Below are 20,254 nucleotides of genomic sequence, written 5' to 3' on the forward strand. Positions count from 1 at the left end.
TTAAATAATTGGAGAAATCTGTAAACGGACTTATTATACAACATTATAGGTCTAGTATTAATGTCTTTTAGGTGACAATGGCCTAACAGTCATGTAGAAGATAATCTTTAATTCTAGGAATTGTATTTTTGAGTTGTATGTTGATTTTTTTTAGAGGTGAGGTGATACCTGAAACATTTACTCAAAAAGCACAGCACTACGATATACTACATATAGTATATAACATATATATGTATATATGTTCAATATGTTATAAATATGATAGCTGTGAATATATATACATTCTTAGAGAGAGAGAGGCAATACACTGACTCTAGGTGGAAGGCAAACAAACCTTCATTATACCATTGTACCATTCAGGTAAATGTGAAATTTTTCAAATATTTGAGGAAAACTTTGCCAAGTCAACACCTCTCTTTTGGCTACCCAACTGTTAATCTCTAATTTCCATGAATTGTAGAGAATATGAATTGTCTGTTACCTGTATTACAGAAATTACTGTAAGAAAATTTCTTCAAGCCATTTTGTAATTTTTCAACAGCTATACACTCAACATTCAACAAAGGCACAGGGTTTTTTCCCATTATTCATCTTCAGGGGGATGAGCTCTGAATAAAAAAATTTCCTGTTAAATGCATTTTATGGTATTTTGTGCAAAATTAATATTCTGACGTGAAATATGGATGAGTGATGATAGAAAGATTTTTAAAATGCTCATAGGGTCTTCCTTCCATGTGAATTTATAACAATACTAGTAATTATCATTAAAGAATGATTATTAATCATAAGCAAATACTCTGAGCCAGACACCCTTCCAAGCATTTATATTTATGTTAAATAATAATCTTTAGCATAACATAGTTAGGTGGTAGAAAAGTGATAATATTAAAGGATGTGTCAAGGCTAAAGGCTTCTGACTTTCATTACATTATGAGTTTCTCACCAATGTGAAATCTTTGATGTTGAGTAAGTTGAGAGCAACGAGTAAAGGCCTTCCCACATTCCTTACATTTATGCGGCTTCACACCAGTATGAATTCTCTGATGCTGAATAAGTCGCTCACTGCGATTAAAGGCCTTACCACATTCCTTACATTCATAAGGTTTTTCACCAGTATGAATTCTCTTATGTTGAGAAAGACCTGATATAGAACGGAAGGCCTTCTTACATTCTTTACATATATATGGTTTCAAGCCAGTATGGACTGTCTGATGATAAATTAGTTGAGAATTAAGTCTAAAGGTTTTTCCACATTCCTTACATTCATAAGGTTTCTCCCCAGCATGAATTGACTCATGTGTTTTAAGGTCTCCGACACGACTGAAGGCTTTCCCACACTGTTTACATTCATATGGTTTCAAGTCACTGTGAATGATCTGATGTTGAATAAGGTAAGAATGGAGCTTAAAAGTCTTCCCACATTCTTTACATTCATGGGGCTTCTCACCAGTATGAATTCTCTGATGTTGTGTAAGTTGAGAGCCTCTACAGAAGGCCTTCCCACATTCCTTACAATCATAGTGTTTCTCACTACTATGAATCCTTTTATGTTTAAGAAGGCTTGAGCCCCTACTAAAGGCCTTTCCACATTCCTTACATTCATGAGGCTTTTCACCAGTATGACTTCTCTGATGTTCAGTAAGTAGATAGCTGCGAACAAAGGCCTTTCCACACTGTTTACATTTATATGGTTTCTCTTCAGAATGAATTTTCTTGTGTTGATAGAGACTTGAACGATGACCAAAGGCCTTTCCACATTGCTTACAGATATAAGGTTTCACACCATGATGAATTTTCTGATGGAGACACATATGTCGGTACAACCTAAAAGTTTCCCCACATTCCTTACATTTGTAGGGTTTCAAACCCACATGAATTTTCTGATGTTCAGTAAGGTGAGAATGACGTCTAAAGCCCTTTCCACATTGCTTACATTCGTAGGGTTTCACACCAGTATGAATTATCTGATGTTGAATAAGCTGTGAATAAAACCTAAAGGCTTTCTCACATCCATTACATTCATAGGGCTTCAAATCAGTGTGACTTTTTTTATGTCTAATAAAATGCTGGAGAACTAGGAAGGCCTTTCCACATTCTCTACATTCATAGGGTCTCACACCACTGTGGTCTCTCAGATTTTCAGTAAGATGTGAATATTTCCTAGAGCCCTTCCTACATTCCTTATATTCATATGACTTCTCTTTAGTGTGAATTCTCTGATGCAGAGGAAGAGATATATGTTTTTGGAATATCATTTGACTAAAATGTCCCACTTGAGATGCCTGTTGTCCTTCAAATTCATTTCTGCTCTGTGAGTCATTTCTGAAAATAAACCCCATAAGGTTGAAGGTTTTACTTTTCATTCTCTCCCAATGGTATGAATTTACTTCAAAACTGCTTTTTTCTGAAGATAATTTGTTGTTTTCAGTTGTGAAATCAAAGTCTGAAAGAAAACGAGAAAATGAACAAATGCTATTTTTCCAGTACAGGGGGAAATATAGTAAGAATAATGATAAAATTGACAAGTAAACCCATTAGAAGTAAAAGGCCATAAAATTCTTAATTACTGTGATATAGTTTTTTAAAGGCATGATAGGCTCAGAAAATTATGAAAGTTCACATGAGAATGTAACGTTTGTGAGCAGGCAAAGAAAAAAATTAGTAGTTCTCAATCAGTTGTGCATCAGAATTACCACAGGAATTTCTTACATATACTACCCTCCCCCCCTTTTTATTTTGTTTATTTATTATAAAGAATAGCTTTATTTCTTTGCCAGGCAAAAGGAGCTACAGTGGGCTAAAACCCTCAAGATTGTATGTACCAACCTGGAGGAGGCAGTGAGAAGTTTTATAGTAATGGTTTAAAGAAGGCATGATCAGCTTGTGGATATACTACCCTTTAGATATCCACTGAGACTGAGTGAATAAAAATCTATGAGTAGGTCTTCATCAATTACATTTTAATATTTTCTATCAGATGGTTTTTCCAGTAGTCATGTATGGATGTGAGTTGGACTATAAGGAAGGCTGAACTCCAAATAAGTGATGCTTTCAACTTGTGGTGCTGGAGAAGACTCTTTTGAGAGTCCCTTGGACTGCAAGGAGATCAAACCAGTCAATCCTAAAGGAAATTAACCCTGAATATTCATTGGAAGGACTGATTCTGAAGCTGAAGCTCCAATACCTGGGCCACCTGATGTGAGAAGCTGACTTATTTGAAAAGACCCTGATGCTGGGAAAGGTTGAGGGCAGGAGGAGAAGAGGGCAGGAGAGGATGAGATGGTTAGATAGCATCACCAACTCAATGGACATAAGCAAGCTCCAGGAGATAGTGGAGGACAGAGGTGCCTGATGTGCTGCACTCCATGGGGTCACAAAGAGTCAGACATGACTTAGTGACTAAACAACAACACAACCAGATGGATCTCTATGTAATTTTTCCAAAGGTCTGTCTTTATCTTAGGATGAAACCCAAGCATATAACCATGAATAAGAAGACTTGTCTTATTTCTACAAATTAATTTCAAGCCCTTGACATCTTTGTTCCCCTATATCTGACCACATTGCTTTTTGTCAGCTACTAGAACATATTGTTATGTTTCCATCTAACGAAGCCCAAAATAGTCCTTTGAGAATATGGAGCAGAAATTTTGTGAGTGTCTTGGCACAGAGCATAAAATATACAGTAAAGAAAGTGGATATTCCAGACAGCAGATTCTACATTATTCCAGGCAGACGTCCTTACCCAGTGATACCAAGTTAGTATAAATCTCCAACATCACATCTCTGTACAAATTCTTCTGATCTGAATTTAGGCATTCCCACTCCTCCTGAGAGAAGTCTATGGACACATCACTGAATGTAAGAGGCACCTGAAATGACAGATCCATGTATTATTTGTAAAAGTGGAAAAAAAAATTCAAGATGAAATACTGAGTTGCAGCAGGGGGCGATATATGATAAAAACAAGTAAGCTGAAGTTAAAGATCATGACATGGTTGCTACTGCTACTGCTAAGTCACTTCAGTCATGTCCGACTCTGTGCGACCCCATCCCTGGGATTCTCCAGGCAAGAACAGTGGAGTGGGTTGCCATTTCCTTCTCCAATGCATAAAAGTGAAAAGTGAAAGTGAAATCGCTCAGTCATGTCTGACTCTTCGCGACCCTATGGACTGCAGCCTACCAGGCTCCTCCGTCCATGGGATTTTCCAGGCAAGAGTACTGGAGTGGGGTGCCATTGCCTTCTCCGATGACATGGTTAGATGAGAATAAATAAATTAGTGTATCTGAAGTACAGTGCCTCAGTTCAGTTGCTCAGTCATGTCTGACTCTTTGCGACCCCATGGACTGCAGCACGTCAGGCTTCCCTGTCTATCACCAACTCCCAGAGCTTGCTCAAACTCATGTCAATTGAATCAGTGATGCCATCCAACCATCTTATCCTCTGTTGTCCCCTTCTCCTCCTGCCTTCAATCTTTCCCAGCATTAAGGTCTTTTCCAATGAGTCAGTTCTCTGCATCAGATGGCCAAAGTATTGGAGCTTCAGCTTCAGCATCAATCCTCCCAATGAATATTCAGGACTGATTTCCTTTAGGATTGACTGGCTGGATCTCCTTGCAGTCCAAGAGACTCTCAAGAGTCTTTTCCAACACCACAGTTCAAAAGTTTTCAGCTTTCTTTATGGTTCAACTCTCACTTCCATACATGACTACTGGAAAAACCATAGCCTTGACTAGACAGACCTTTGTCGACAAAGTAATGTCTCTGCTTTTTAATATGCTATCTAGGTGGGTCATAACTTTCCTTCCAAGGAGTAAGCGTCTTTTAATTTCATGGCTGCAGTCACCATCTGCAGTGATTTTGGAGCCCAAGAAAATAAAGTCTCTCACTATTTCCATTGTTTCTCCATCTATTTGCCATGAAGTGATGGGACCAGATGCCACGATCTTAGTTTTTCTTTAAAAAATTAATTTATTCATTTTAATTGGAGGCTAATTAGTTTACAATATTGTGGTGGTTTTTGCCATACATTGCAGCCACGGGTGTACATGTGTCCCCCATCCTGAACCACCCTCCCACCTCCCTCCCCATCCCATCCCTCAGAGTTGTCCCAGTACACCAGCTTTTGAGTGCCCTGTTTCATGCATCGAACTTGGACTGGTGATGATCTTAGTTTTTTTGTTTTTTTTTTTTTATCTTAGTTTTTTGAATGTTGAGTTTTAAGTCAGCTTTTTCACTCTCCTCTTTCACTTTCATCAAGAGGCTCTTAAGTTCCTCTTTGCTTTCCGCCATAAGGGTGGTATCATCTGCATCTCTGAGGTTATTGATATTTCTCCCAGCAGTCTTGATTCTAGCTTGGCTTCATCCAGCCTGGCATTTCACATGATGTACTCTGCATAAAAGTTAAATAAGCAGGGTAAAAGTATACAGCCTTGATGCACTCCTTTCCCAATTTGGAACCAGTCCATTGTTCCATGTCTGGTTCTAACTGTTGCTTCTTGACCTGCATACAGATTTCTCAGGAGGCAGGTCAGGTGGTCTGGTATTCTCATCTCTTTAAGAATTTTCCATAGTTTGTTGTGATCCACACAGTCAAAGGCTTTGGTGTACTCAATAAATCAGAAGTAGATGTTTTTCTGGAACTCTCTTGCTTTTTCGATGATCCAATGGATGTTGGCAATTTGATCTCCTGTTCCTCCGCCTTTCCTAAATCCAGCTTGAACATCTGGAAGTCTCAGTTCACATACTGTTGAAGCCTCACTTGGAGAATTTTGAGCATTACTTTCCTAGCATGTGAGATGAGTGCAATTGTGTGGTAGTTTGAGCATTCTTTGACATTGCCTTTCTTTGGGATTGGAATGAAATCTGACCTTTTCCAGTTCTGTAGCCACTGCTGAGTTTTCCAAAACCATCAATCTCTATTTCACTTTTAAACAGAGATCAATAACTAAATTTAAACAACTTTCCAGATATACCAATATTTATAGCTTGTAAGATAACATATAATTTATACTGCAGCCCAAATTATTTCCACATGCTGAAACTTGGGGATTATTTCTTTTAATGTTTTATTTTTTATTTTTTGGCTGTACCATACAGCATATGGGATCTTAGTTCCCCGACCAGGGATGGAAGTCCTGCCCCCTGCGGTGAAGCGTGGAGTCTTAACCACTGGACCATCGGGGAAGAATCAACGTGGGGATTCTTGACTAAAGAAGAATCCAAACAATTTTATTTAATTGGAGAAGGGCAGCCATTATTGCCAAGACACAAGTATATTATATGCCAGATTATATCATGAGGATTTCCCTTATTCTGACAAATTTACATTTTCATATAAACATCAGGTTTTTCGTAGACATCAGGTTTAATCTTTCTTAAAGTGTTCAGTTCAGTTCAGTTCAGTTGCTCAGTCATGTCCAACTCTTTGCGACCCCATGAATTGCAGCACGCCAGGCCTCCCTGTCCATCACAAACTCCCGGAGTTTACTCAAACTCATGTCCACTGAGTTGGTGATGCCATCCAGCCATCTCATCCTCTGTCATCCCCTTCTCCTCCTGCCCCCAATCCCTCCCAGCATCAGGGTCTTTTCCAATGAGTCACCTCTTCGCATGAGGTGGCCAAAGTACTGGAGTTTCAGCTTCAGCATCAGTCCTTCCAATGAACACCCAGGACTGATCTTTTGGGATTGCCTTTCTTAGGGATTGGGATGAAAACTGACCTTTTCCAGTCCTTTTCCAGTGGCCACTGCTGAGTTTTCCCAATTTGCTGGCATATTCAGTGCAGCACTTTAACAGCATCATCTTTCAGGATTTGAAATAGCTCAACTGGAATTCCCTCACATCCACTAGCTTTGTTCGTAGCGATGCTTTCTAAGGCCCACTTGACTTCACATTCCAAGATGTCTGGCTCTAGGTGAGTGATAACATCATCGTGATTATCTGGGTCGTGAAGATCTTTTTTGTACAGTTCTTCTGTGTATTCTTGCCACCTCTTAATACCTTCTGCTTCTGTTAGGTCCATACCATTTCCATCCTTTATCAAATCCATCTTTGCGTGAAATGTTCCCTTGGTATCTCTAATTTTCTTGAAGAGATCTCTAGTCTTTCCCATTCTGTTGTTTTCCTCTATTTCTTTGCATTGATCGCTGAGGAAGGCTTTCTTTTCTCTCCTGGTTATTCTTTGGAACTCTGCATTCAAATGGGAATATCTTTCCTTTTCTCCTTTGCTTTTTGCTTCTCTTCTTTTCACAGCTATTTGTAAGGCCTCCTTAGACAACCATTTTGCCTTTTTGCATTTCTTTTCCATGGGGATGGTCTTGATCCTTTTCTCCTGTACAATGTCACAAACCTCCATCCATAGTTCATCAGGCTCTCTATCAGATCTAGTCCCTTAAATCTATTTCTCACTTCCACTGAATTTATTAATAATAACATATATACTATTATAGTATTTCGGTTGGACAAAAATCCTAATCTCTTCCCCACAGTTTAGTATTATTCAGCAGATGTGGTTCCCAATGATCTTCCTTCAATCTCTTATTGAACTTCTGGTTCTTGAGTTAGAACACACTAATATAGAATGATTTAGAACAATACTGAATCACTCAAGACCAGCAGTTTCTCTTCCACAACAAATGAACTTCAGAACCCTATTCATTTCTCAGTGATTCCTTAGCCAGAACCCCACCTCTCTCTCTTTCTAGGAAGGGACCAACTCCATTTCAACCCAAACCTAAAAGCTTTTCAAAGCTGAGGTCTCATCCCACACTGAGACTGAGACCATTCATAACCAAATTCACACTTTGTTGTTGTTCAGTCCCTAAGTCATGTCTGACTCTGTGACCCCACTGGACTACAGCATGTCAGGCTTCCCTGTCCTTTACTATCTCCTGGAGTTTTGCTCAAACTCATGTCCATTGAGTCAGTGATGCCATCCAACCATCTCATCCTCTGTTGGCCCCTTCTCCTACTGCCCTCAACCTGTCTCCCTTATCTACCTGGAAAACAGTGGAGAAAATTCTCCCTCTTCTGGTCAAAGAGGACCACCATTTTTATATAATTAAACTACAAACCCAACAAGGGAAGCTCAGATATTTCCTTCAAGGTACTCTACCCCTTCACTGCTCCAACACTGTCCTTAAGAGAAGACTGAACTCATACAAGATACATAAATTATTTGATGAAAAACTGAAAGACTTTATTTTTAGGGGCTCTAAAATCACTGCAGATGGTGACTGCAGCCATGAAATTAAAAGACGCTTACTCCTTGAAAGGAAAGTTATGACCAACCTAGACAGCACATTAAAAAGCAGAGACATTACTTTGCCAACAAAGGTCCATCTGGTCAAGGCTATGGTTTTTCCAGTGGTCAGGTATGGATGTGACATTTGGACTGTGAAGAAAGTTGAGCGCTGAAAAATGGATGCTTTTGAACTGTGGTGTTGGAGAAGACTCTTGAGAGTCCCTTGGACTGCAAGGAGATCCAACCAGTCCATCCTAAAGGAGATCAGTCCTGGGTGTTCATTGGAAGGACTGATGCTGAAGCTGAAACTCCAATACTTTGGCCACCTCATGTGAAGAGTTGACTCACTGGAAAAGACCCTGATGCTGGGAGGGATTGGGGGCAGGAGGAGAAGGGGACAACAGAGGATGAGATGGCTGGATGGCATCACCGACTCGATGGGCATGAGTCTGAGTAAACTCTGGGAGTTTGTGATGGACAGGGAGGCCTGGCGTGCTGCGATTCATGGGGTCGCAAAGAGTCGGACATGACTGAGCGACTGAACTGAACTGAAAAACAAGTTCAAAAAAAGGGAGCAAACAGAGAGGACGCAATCATTCTCTGTAAAGGGAAAAAGTGAAAATTGGCTCAGAGATACTGCTTCTCTAGGAAGAAGATTTTAGGCTAAAGAATGAAAATATTATCTGAGTTTAAAACTATAATATTTCAGAAAGGAAATAAGAGGCATCCACTTACCGGGGCCATGATTTTAGAACTGCCAATCATTCTCAGAAGCTGAGTCCCGAGAATCCAGAGCTGAGGGAGGAAAAAGAAGCTTTGAGACCCAGCGTAGCTCAGAACTCCAAAAATTGTTTAAGGTATGAAAGCCTTTCTTTTTTCTTCTTTATTCCTGCTTCCCATCGTCCTTGCCACTCTTCCCCCTCCCAAACACATGTCAGGGGATGTGAGTAGGAGTCCAGACAATTCCAGGCTTCCCTGATAGCGCAGCTGGCAAAGAATTTGCCTGCAATGCAGGAGATTTGGGTTCAACCCTGGGTTGGGATGATCTCCTGGGGAAGGAAATGGCAACCCACTCAGTAGTCTTGCCTGGGAAATCCCAGGGACAGAGGAGCCTGGCTGTCTACAGTCCATGGGATCACAGAAAATCGAACACAACTGAGTGACTAACTGACACACACAGAGACACCCCCCCCCCCCCCCGACAAATCCAAGCACCCTTTCTTATGCCGAGGAAACAAGTCACACAAGCTGGATACACAGCAGGGGCTCTCTGAAGCAAAGCCAGATCCAGACACACCCCTCTGGCCTATTTCTAATTCTGGTCACACCACATGTACCCAGCCTGGGTTGTCCAGTCACAATGAGTAGATCCTCCCCAATCCAGCCCTACCTGCCAGGGTTGAGAACAGGCCATACAACAAAAACTTCAGAGTGTCAATAATATGTTATTCACAATGCCAGTATATGATAAAACTTAATGAAAATGCAAAGAAACAGGAAAATGTTACTGATAATCAAGAAAGAAAAGTCTCAATAGAAATAAACCCAAAGATAATCCAGTCAGTGGAGCTAACAGACAAGGATTCGAAGATATTATGATTAACATGATAAAGAAAAGAGAGGAAAAGATGAACAAAATGGAATGCAAAATGGAGTATGTCAATAGAGGTTAAGATTCTTAAAAAAGGAATCACATGGATATTTTATAGTTATAAAAATATATTACTGAAAATTAAAACTGTACAGGATGATTTAACAGCAGAAAACTGTTTTAATTAACATAAAGTCAAATTAACAATAATCTTATACTGAGAGAAAAAAAGAACAGAGCTGAACATAAGAGAAATACAAGAAAATGCCAAAATGTAGAACTGAACACCTAAAACAAAATAGAACAGAAAATTTATCTGAAGAAGTAATGGACAAAAACAGTGCAACTGTCATGAAATATCTTGATATGTAAATGGAAAAGCTCAGCAAACCTAACCACTTGAAATAATGGAATCCATACCTAAGCACATCTTGGCCAAACTGTTGAGAAACAAAACTGAAAAACATATATTAAAAGTATGTAGTTTTTAAAAAAGACATCTGTTATAAATAAACAAGAAAAATAGTCCATATCTCAACAGAATCTTTAGCAGCCTGAAAAATGGAATCATGTCTTTAAAAAGTGCTAAAAGGAAAAACCCCGAGAACTCTGAATCTTATACCCAGAGAAGATATCTTTCAGAAAGGAAGGTGAAATAATGATTTTTTTTTTAAACAAAAGCTGAGAGAATTTCTTATCAACAGACCCATAATACAAGAAATACTAAACAACAGAAGTCAGGCAAAAGGAAAATAATCCTAGATGGAAGCATGAATGTGCAAAAAAGCTAGGAAATATTTCGAGCTAAATGATAATGAAAGTATGGCATATCAAAGTTTGCAAGATGCAATCACACCAGTGCTTACAAAGACATTTTTAGGACTTCCCTGGTGGCCCACTGGATAGGAATCTGCTTATCAAAGCAGGGGCACGGGTTCGATCCCTGGTCTGGGAAGGTTCCACATGCCGCTGGGCAACTAAGCCCGTGCACCACAACTACTGAACCTGCACTCTAGACCCGAAAGCTGCAACCACTGAGCCCATTGTGTCTAAAGCCTGCGCTCTGCAATATGAGAAGCCACTGCAATGAGAAGCCCTGACTTGTTGCAACTAGAGAAAGCCCACTCAAAACAATGAAGACCCAGGGCAGCCAAAAGAATAAGTAAGTAAATTATAAAAAACAAAATAATAAAAAACCAAAAGATATTTTAGCTTTAAATGTGTATTTTTGTTTTTGTTTTGTATTCACAAATGCTGCAGATAAATACTATTCATTATCTTATCACCATTGATAATTACTACGTGTACTGAAGTCATAGCAAATCAATTGGTACTGATATTATTATGAAAATACTTTGTCAAATTACTGCAATGCCAAGTAAATCCATAATGTATTTTCTCCCATAGATATCATGAGCATTTATAATGACTGCCCACTTATGTTTTCCCTTTCTTTTTACCCTTTGATCCCCTTCACCTAAACATAAATGTATGTTTTATAAAGTAGAATGGTTAAAAAAACAATGATTTATCTTTGGAAGTTAGAAAAGGAAAAACAAATTAAGTCTACAGAAAGTAAAACATACTAAAAGAAACAAATGGCATAAAAAAAAAACCCAGACATATAACAGAGTAAAATCAATAAAGCTAAAAGCTATTTCATTGAAAAGATAAGATTAGTAAACCTCTTGGTATACTGTCAAGAAAAACATTGCCCATATCAGGAATATAAAAGGAGATATCACTACATATATTATAGACATTATTTTGGTAACAGATACATTGATAACATAATTTTACGAACTCTAAGACAATAAACTTGAAAATGTAGATGCAATTTAAAAATTTCTTGAAAACACAATTTATCAAAACTGATATAAAAATGAAAAATCTGAATATAGTTAGATTTATTAAAGAAATTAAATCTGTATTAAGGACCTTCCCATAAAATGTCAGGCCCAGAGGCTTCAGTGGCAAATTCTCCAAACACTTTAGGAATTAAAAATGCCAACCAAACTATCTTTTCTAGAAAACAAACCCCCAAAACGGACCATGTCATGAGGTCCATAATTATGATATCAAAACATGACAAAGACATTATAGGAAAGGAAAACTACAGTATATCTTTCTCATGAACGTAGATGCAAGGATATTAAAGTATTAGCAAGAAGAGACCACTGATATGTATGAGCAAGAGATTTATTCTAGAAATGCAAAGTCACTTAATTTTCAAAAAGCAAGCAATGTGATCTTCCAACTTTAAATAATAAAAGACAGAGTTTCCCTGGTGGATCAGTGGTAAAGAATCCATCCACCTGCCAATACAGGAGGCACAGGTTCCATCCCTGATACAGGAAGATCCCACATGTTGCGAAGCAGGTAAGCCAGTGTGCCACAACTATTGAGCTTGCGCTCCAGACTCTGGAAGCCAAAACTACTGAGCCCCAGTGCCCTAGAGCCCTGTGAAAGTGAAAGTCGCTCAGGCATGTCCAACTCTTCATGACTCCATGAACTTCTCCAGGCCAGAATACTGAAGTGGGTAGTCTTTCCCTTCTCCAGGGATTGTCCCAACCCAGGGATCCAACCCAGGTCTCCTGCTTTGTGGGCAGATTCTTTATCAGCTGAGCCACAGGGAAGCCCAAGAATACTGAGGTGGATAGCCTATCACTTCTCCAGGGAATCTCCCGACCCAGGAATCTCCCGACCCAAGAATCAAACTAGGGTCTCCTGCATTGCAGGCGGATTCTTTACCAACTGAGCTATCAGGGAAGCCCATGCTCTGCAACAAGAGAAGCCACCACAATGAGAAGCCCATGCACCACAACAAAGAGTAGTCCCCACTTGCAGCAGCTAGAGAAAAGCCTGTGCAGCCCATGAAGACCTAGCATAGCCAAAAATAAAAATATATAAAATTATTTAAAAAAATAATAAAGGAGAAAAACTATTCAATCATTTCATTAAATGCAGAAAAACCATTTTATAATATTCGGCATCAGTTCATGATAAAAATCCTTCAAACTAGGAATGGAAGAGAACTTCTTTAATTTGATAAAATGGATCTAGCAGAATAAAACTGGGAGGTGAAATATGCACCACTGCCCTCAGCTCAGGAACAAGGCAAGGGTATCCACTTTTACCACTTCCATTTAACTTTCTACTAGAAGACCTCTCTAATACCATAAGAGAAAAAAGTGAAATGAAAAGTATGAAGATTGGAAGGAAAGAGGTAAAGCCATCTTTATTTGCAGATAACATGATTTTGTACATAGAAAAATTTTTTTTCAATTCTAGAAACTATTAGAATTGATACATGAATTTATTAGCAAGTTTGTTGAATAAAATGTCACAGTATAAAACAATAATTATATTAAAATAAAGTTATTGAAAATGAAATTTTAAAAATCCCAACAGTATAAAAAAAAGAAAATTATGAAACACTTTGAAATGAACCTAACAAAAGAAGTGTTTTCAACTTATAGACTGAAAGCAAAACATTAAGGAAAGAAAGAATTAAATAAATGAACACTTATTTCATGTTTATGAACTGGAAGAATCAATTTTAAGATGACTGATTTTCTCTAAACTGATATATTGATTCAATGTATCTCTAAATGATATTAGGAGCTTTTTTTTTAGAACATTAATAAAACTCATTCTAAATTTATATGGAAATGGCTCTGATGGTAAAGAATCTGCCTACAATGCGGGAAACCTGGGTTTGATCCCTGGGTTGGAAAGATCCCCTGGAGAAGGGCATGGCAACCCACTCCAGTATTCTTGCCTGGAGAATCCCCATGGACAGAGGAGCCTGGTGGGCTACAGTCCATGGAGTCGCAAAGTGTTGGACATGATTGAGTGACTAAGCACAGCACACAGCTAAGAATCAAGAACAGTCAGGGCAAGTTTAAAGAACAAAGTTGTCAAATGTACATTACCAGTCATCAAGATATATGTATTATGTAATTACTGTAATTAAAACAGTGGGACTGACACAGGATTGACAAACAGACCAACAGAATAGAGTCCAGAGACTTGCACATATATAGCCACTTTTTTTTTAAACAATAAAAGTCTAACTGCAAATTAGAAGAGAAAGGATAGTCTTTTCAACAAATGGTACCAAAGCAGTTGGCTAGCTGTATGGAAAAAATGGTTTTAACCCTGATCCTACCACACACACATATATAAATTCAAGATGACTCATATGCCTAAATGTGAAAACTAAAGCTATAAAGTTTCTGGAAGAAGAAACAGGAAAATATTTCTATGATCTTGGGATAGCCAAAATTTTCCTCTTTTTTTTTTTTTTTTTGGTTTTTTACTTCCACTTATTTTAGACTTAGAGAAAATTTGCAAGAGTAGTACAGAGGGTTTCCTGTATATCCCTCAACTTACTGTTGACATCTTAGGATAATTATCAAAGCCATGAAATTAACACTGGTATAGTAGATACCATCAATGGCATATCTTATTCAAATATCACCAGTTTCCCTCTATTAATGTCCTTTTTCTTTTCCAGGATCCTATACATGACCCCACATTGCATTTGGCTATTATTTCTTCCCACCCCACAATATTTATTTATTTGGCTGCACTGGGTCTTAACTGCGGCATGTGGGATCTTTAGTTGTGGCATGCTAACACTTAGTTGTGGCATGTGGGATCCAGTTCCCTGACTCGAAATCGAACCTGGGCCTCCTGTATTGGGAACAGAGTCTTAGCAACTGGACCATCAGGGAAGTCCCAGGCTGTTTGTTATTTCTCCTCAGTCTCTTCCAGTCTGCACAGTCTTTCATGTGGTAATGGTTTTCAGTTGCTGCCATAACAAATTAACCATAAATGTATCTTAAAACAACACACATTTATTATCTCACAGTGTTTTGTGGACTTGGAGTCTGGACGCAGTTTCACTGGGCATTCTCCTCAGGCTGGTCTCGAAGTTACAAACAGGTGTCAGCTGGGCTGTGTTCTCATTCAGAGGCTCAACTGGGAAGAATTCAACTCCAAGTTCATTCAGATTGTTGGCAGAATTCATATCCTTGTGGCTAGATGACTGAGGGCCCCAAATTTTTGATGGCTGTCAGCTGGAGGACACCCTCAGGTCCTAGAAACTGCCTGCAGTTTCTTGCAACAGTAACTTCTCCAACATTGCCACTTACTTCATCAAGCCCACAAGGCAAGTCTCTAGCTCCAGTCTGCTACAGTGGGGTCTTATATGATAAAATGGAACCACAGTAGTGACATCCCATCACTTTTGCCACAAAAACTAACATGATCACAGGACTGACATTAGGCCACAGGTTAAATAATTTAGAGACAGAAGGGCTTGGGGATCCTGACAAGGGCGATTAATCTGCATGGCCCTATGACTTACGGATATGTTACTATCAGACAGTATATTTCATCCCCAGGGAAAGAAGGATCATATGCCTTTAAAATTAAAGTGTGTTTTACGAATGAGGCAACACAAACTCACCTTAACTTAAACTTTTAGTTGTTTAACAAAAATTCTTTCCTCTCTCAGGATCCTATTTTCTAGAGACAGGGCACCACTAGGAAAAGAGAAAGTGAACATGAAACATCAGCATTTTCTTGGAGAGCACATTCATTTACAAAACACGCCCCCTTCCATGAGGGTACACTCTTCCTCCAGTCCACCATAAACAACCAGATGGGAGCAGGAAGGAGGCTGGAACAGCGTTGACCTTTCCCAGTGTGAGAGGCTGGGGTCACTGATATCTAGGGTGGAATCTGTGGAATTGACAGCAGGCTTCTGGGGCCAGAGTTTTGGAAATGCTGTGGCTGTGAAACATAGCTGGCCCCTCGAAACTTTCAAAGGGGACCCTCCCAGGAGGAAACCCACTCCTAGGACGTCATTAGGTCTTCCCCCAAGCCTGTTTGGGGTTGTATTCAGCTTCAGAAAATCTCATCTGGTGATCCAATCTATGTCTTCTTGCTGGGGTCCTCCATTCTTCCATTCTAAAGGTAAGATTCTGGCTTCCCTCCTTTATCTGCCACAGACCCCAAGTGGCTGTGAGGGAAGAGGTACAAGGAATCGGCAGAGACAAGAGCCAAGAATTCCAGTGACAATCCACACAGCCACACAACTGTCGCTCATCCAAAAGTCACGCGTCATTTAAATAAGCACGGTCACCCAGTTAAATAATGACACACAAACGCACACTTCATGGAGACATGTCTACACACACACGAGTTTCTCAATAGGTACATAAATCTCTGCTGCTCACGCAGACACGAGCCTTACACTCGAGGACTGACACGTCTTGTCCGCGTCCGAAGTGTCCTCGCCTTGAGCGCCTGTCACCAGATGGGGTTCCAGTCCGGCTACCGAAAGGGACTATGGAAGCGTGTGCCGTTTTTATTTTGGGATGGGATCTACTTAACACGTAGGGACTACAGCTCCTCCGCCACCGGAAGAGCACCCAGGGCCCGAGGCTGAAGCGAGCCCGGTGGCTTCTGGGAAATGCAGTCCATCCGGAACGTCTCTGGCGCTGCGAGAGCTCAGCGCTCCGAATGCGCAGATACCTGGACTCTATCGGCGCGCGGTGGAGAACGGCTAGACCTCGGAAGGAAGTTGGTTGCTGGTGAGGCTAGCGTACGTGGAAATAGCGAGTGGAATCTGAGTCCAGTCTGCAGAAGGCGGGGTGGGATCCTGGGGACTTCAGAACCCCAACCTGCGGCAGGAGGAGGAGACGGCGGGCTCTTGGGTACGGTGGTTTCTTGGGTATGAGCTCTGAGGATTGGGACTTCAGTCTTTTGACCCCCATCCGTACCCCCATTCCCGCTCAGGTAGCATCAGCATCCCGAGTAGCGCCAGAAGCACACCTGGCATTAAGTGTGCATTTGTTTTTAAAGAAAGAACCCCTGGGGTTGGGGTGTGCGTTTTCATTCTGTGTTTTTGTGGGACCGCAGTGTGTGTCTGTAACCGTGTGTGGCGGCTTCCCTGGTGGCTCAGCAGTGAAGAATCCGCCAGTCAATGCAGAAGATGGGGGTTCTATCCCTGGGTGGGAAAGATCCCCTGAAGAAGGAAATGGCAACCTGCTTCCGTTTTCTTGCCTGGGAGATCCCATGGACAGAGCAGCCTGGCAGGCTACAGTCCTTGAGGACCCAAAGAGTCAGACACGACTTAGCGACTAAACAACCACCATGTATGGGATTGTGTTTCTGTTTGGTTTGTTTCCTAGAGTGTAAATGTGAAAATGGTTTGTTTCAGATTTTGAGATAGTATAAAACTTGTTAAGCACACTTCCTACCCACTTCTCCATCCCCACCCTGAAATTCCTCCTGCCCAGTATCGTGCGTTTCTTTCCGTTAAAGGCTACGTCTGGCTGACTTTTGCCAGAGACATACACTAGCAGGGCCAACTCATCCATTAGACACAGTATGCAAAATGCCTAGAGCCCACAATGCTCTGTGTCGTTGTTGTTTAGTCGCTTTTTCCAGCTCTTTGTGACACCATGAACTGCAGCACTTCAGGCTTCCCTGTCTTTCTCTATCGCCCGGAGTTTGCTCAAATTCATGTCCATTGAGTCCGTGATGCCATCCAACCATCTCATCCTCTGTCGCCCCCTTCTCCTGCCCTCAATCTTTCCCAACATCAGTGTCTTTTCCAGTGAGTCAGCTCTTTACATCAAAATATTGGAACTTCAGCATCAGTCTTTCCAGTGAATATTCAGGGTTGATTTTAGGGGCCTACCAAAAAGTCTTTTAAAATCAGAAATAAACATTAATTTTTGGTCAAAGGAAATGTTTAATTCAAAGAAACTCAACTTATTACTATACCTAAAGAATCACAAAATACTGTTATTTTTATTTTCTGTTTATTGATGAAAGACCCCACAGAAGTTCTAATACAGCACTGCATCTTACCCAGATCAAATCAGATTTCAATCCAGCCTTATTCCTCTTCAGTTCTTCAGTGGGACCTGTGAAAACAGCACTGTACCTGCTGACCTTAGGTGAAACTGCAGTAAACTCTGACCTTCCCATGTGAGTTTTCCATGACCCCAGGGTGAAGTGGAACATTTCCTTCCCCAGATGTCTGGGCACCTTGAAAATGAAGTTTGAACACATATTTTGGTCTCCTAATAAAACTTCTCTTCCCAGACTCTTTGTAAATAAGCAATAAAAAGTTTGAGTGCTTTTGTGACTGTGTGTGGAATTATATAATATAATGCACATTTTGAGGCCTGTGAGATTATGGCTTTAGTTATGAGATTGTGTTTTTATCTGTGAGTATGACTTAAAATGTATATGATGCCTTCAAAGACATGCTTTTGTTATGTGGGCATTTTATGGATATTGTGAATGTGGATTACTTATAACAGGCTTATTAAGTGTGAACAGACTTATTAAGTGAGAAACTACATGAGATGGAAATGTGTGATTTTGATTATATGAATATAGAACCCTGTGATATTATGACTGTATATCTTGGTGAGTGACAATAGGCTGCCTTACTCTTTCAACAAAGAACGAGAGGAATATTGCACCTTTATGGAACAATAACTTTAAGATTTGGGTTAAAGAATTTGCTATTTATTTGGCAAATCATTTGGATATTTTATGCTCTATTACTTAGCCTTAAAAATAAGAAATCCGACACATGCTATAATGTGGATGTATCTAGAGAACATTGTACTAAGTGAAAAAAGCCCATCAAAAAAAGATGAATACCAGAAAACTGCACACTGATATCTCTGAAAAACATAGATGTAAAAATTCTCAACAAAATATCAACAGATTTAACTCAACAGAATATTAAAAGGATCATATACTAGGACCAGGACTTCCCTGGTGGCTCAGTGGTAAAGAAATGACTGCCAGTGCAGGAGACGTGTGTTTGATCCCTGGGTTGGGAAGATCCCTTGGAGAAAGAAATGGCAACTCACTCCAGTATTCTTGCCCAGGAAATCCCAGGGACGGAGGAGCCTGGCGGGCTACAGGCCATGGGGTCGCTAAAGAGTCAGACACGACTTAGCGACTAAACAACACTAGGAACAAGTGGGATTTATCCCTCCAATACAAGGATGAGTCAACATATGCAATATGTACCACATTACATCACTTTAACAGAATAAAGATAAAAATCATAGGACCATCTCAATAGATACAGAACAAGCATTTGACAGTACAACATCCTTTGATGATAAAACTCTCAACAAATAGGTATAGATGGAACGTAACTCAACATAATGGAAGCCATATACAGTGAACTTAGAGCTAATATCCTACTTACTGGTGAAAGGTTGAAAGCTTCTCTTTTACAAACAGGAACAAAACAAAGGTGCCCACTCTCACTGCTTCTATTCCACAGAGTACTGGAAGTCCTAGCTGAGCAATCAAAATATAAAGAAATTAAAAGGCATCCAAGTCAGAGAGGAAGAAATAAAATTCGCTTTGCATATGCAAACAAAAGAGATATGTAAATAAATATATATTTTCTAAACACTATACATCAAAACTGTTAGAACTCATCAGCGCCTTCTGTCAAGTTGAATAATACAAAATTAACATACAAAACCCAATTGCTAGTTTTATACAGTAACAATATATGTAAAATAATTCCATTCACAATATCACTAGAGACAATAAAAATACCTCGGAATAAATTTAAATATGGAGATGAAAGACCTGTATACCAAAAATGATAAGACTTTGATGGAAGAAATTGAAGACACAAATAAGCAGAAAAATATCCTGTGTACTTGGATCAGAAGGATTAATATCATTAAAATGTCCCTACTACCCAAAAGCCATCTATAGATTCAGTGCAATTTCTATCAAAATTCCAATGGCATATTTCACAGAAATAGAAAAAGAATTCTAAAATTTTTTATGGAGCCACAAAAACCTGTAATAGCCAAAGCAATCAGAAGAAAGAAGAACAAAGCCAGAGACATCCCACTTCCTAATTCCAAACTGTACTACAAAGATGGGTTCCCAGTAGCTCAGATGATAAAGAATCTGCCTCCAGTGCAGGAGACCCAGTTCGATTCCTGGGTCGGGAAGATCCCCTGGAGAAGGGAATGGCTACCCACTCCAGTCTTCTTGCCTGAAAAATTCCACGGACAGAGGAGCCTGGCAGGCTGCAGTCCATGGGATCACAAAGAGTTGGACATGACTGAGCAACTAACATAGCAATTCTACTTCTGCTTGTATATTCAAAGTAAATGAAAATAGTTATTTGAAGAGGTATGTGCACTCCCATGTTTCTTTCAGTATTATTCACAATATGGAAACAACCTAAGTGTTGAAGTTGTGGCATATATACAATGGAATTTATTCAGCCACAAGAAAGAAAAGAAACAGACCCATTTGCAACAACAAAGGTGGGTGTTATGTTAAAGTGAGATTAAATCAGACAGAGAGATAATGTTTATTATCACTTATATGTG

General features: G+C 39.7%; 1 protein-coding gene across 4 annotated transcripts; it reads right to left on the reverse strand.

Moving 5' to 3' along the window:
• Positions 1 to 884: 884 nt before the first annotated feature.
• ZNF404 (zinc finger protein 404) lies at positions 885 to 16,255 on the reverse strand. Of its 4 annotated transcripts, none has more exons than XM_061139536.1 (6): positions 16,102 to 16,255; positions 15,313 to 15,388; positions 14,711 to 14,822; positions 8,981 to 9,040; positions 3,746 to 3,872; positions 885 to 2,443 (listed from the first exon to the last, which is right to left on the reverse strand). In XM_061139536.1, the coding sequence occupies exons 4-6, from the start codon at positions 9,008 to 9,010 to the stop codon at positions 924 to 926; spliced, it is 1,677 nt and encodes a 558-aa protein (XP_060995519.1). In that variant the 5' UTR covers positions 9,011 to 9,040; positions 14,711 to 14,822; positions 15,313 to 15,388; positions 16,102 to 16,255; the 3' UTR covers positions 885 to 923. The 4 variants fall into 4 exon arrangements, with proteins under 4 accessions (XP_060995519.1, XP_060995521.1, XP_060995520.1 ...); XM_061139538.1 differs by having other exon boundaries at positions 14,697 to 14,822; XM_061139537.1 differs by lacking the exon at positions 14,711 to 14,822.
• Positions 16,256 to 20,254: the final 3,999 nt, after the last annotated feature.

The sequence above is a fragment of the Dama dama genome, chromosome 4 (genome assembly GCF_033118175.1).
Source record: "Dama dama isolate Ldn47 chromosome 4, ASM3311817v1, whole genome shotgun sequence".
Classification (NCBI taxonomy): domain Eukaryota; kingdom Metazoa; phylum Chordata; class Mammalia; order Artiodactyla; family Cervidae; genus Dama; species Dama dama.

Excerpts from the sequence above, each read along its gene's own strand:
- ZNF404 (XM_061139537.1), bottom strand. The coding sequence starts at position 9,010 with ATGATTGGCAGTTCTAAAATCATGGCCCCG. Across the intron at positions 3,873-8,980 it reads GTTCTAAAATCATGGCCCCG|GTGCCTCTTACATTCAGTGA; the intron begins GTAAGTGGATGC and ends CTGTCATTTCAG. Across the intron at positions 2,444-3,745 it reads TACTAACTTGGTATCACTGG|ACTTTGATTTCACAACTGAA; the intron begins GTAAGGACGTCT and ends GTTTTCTTTCAG.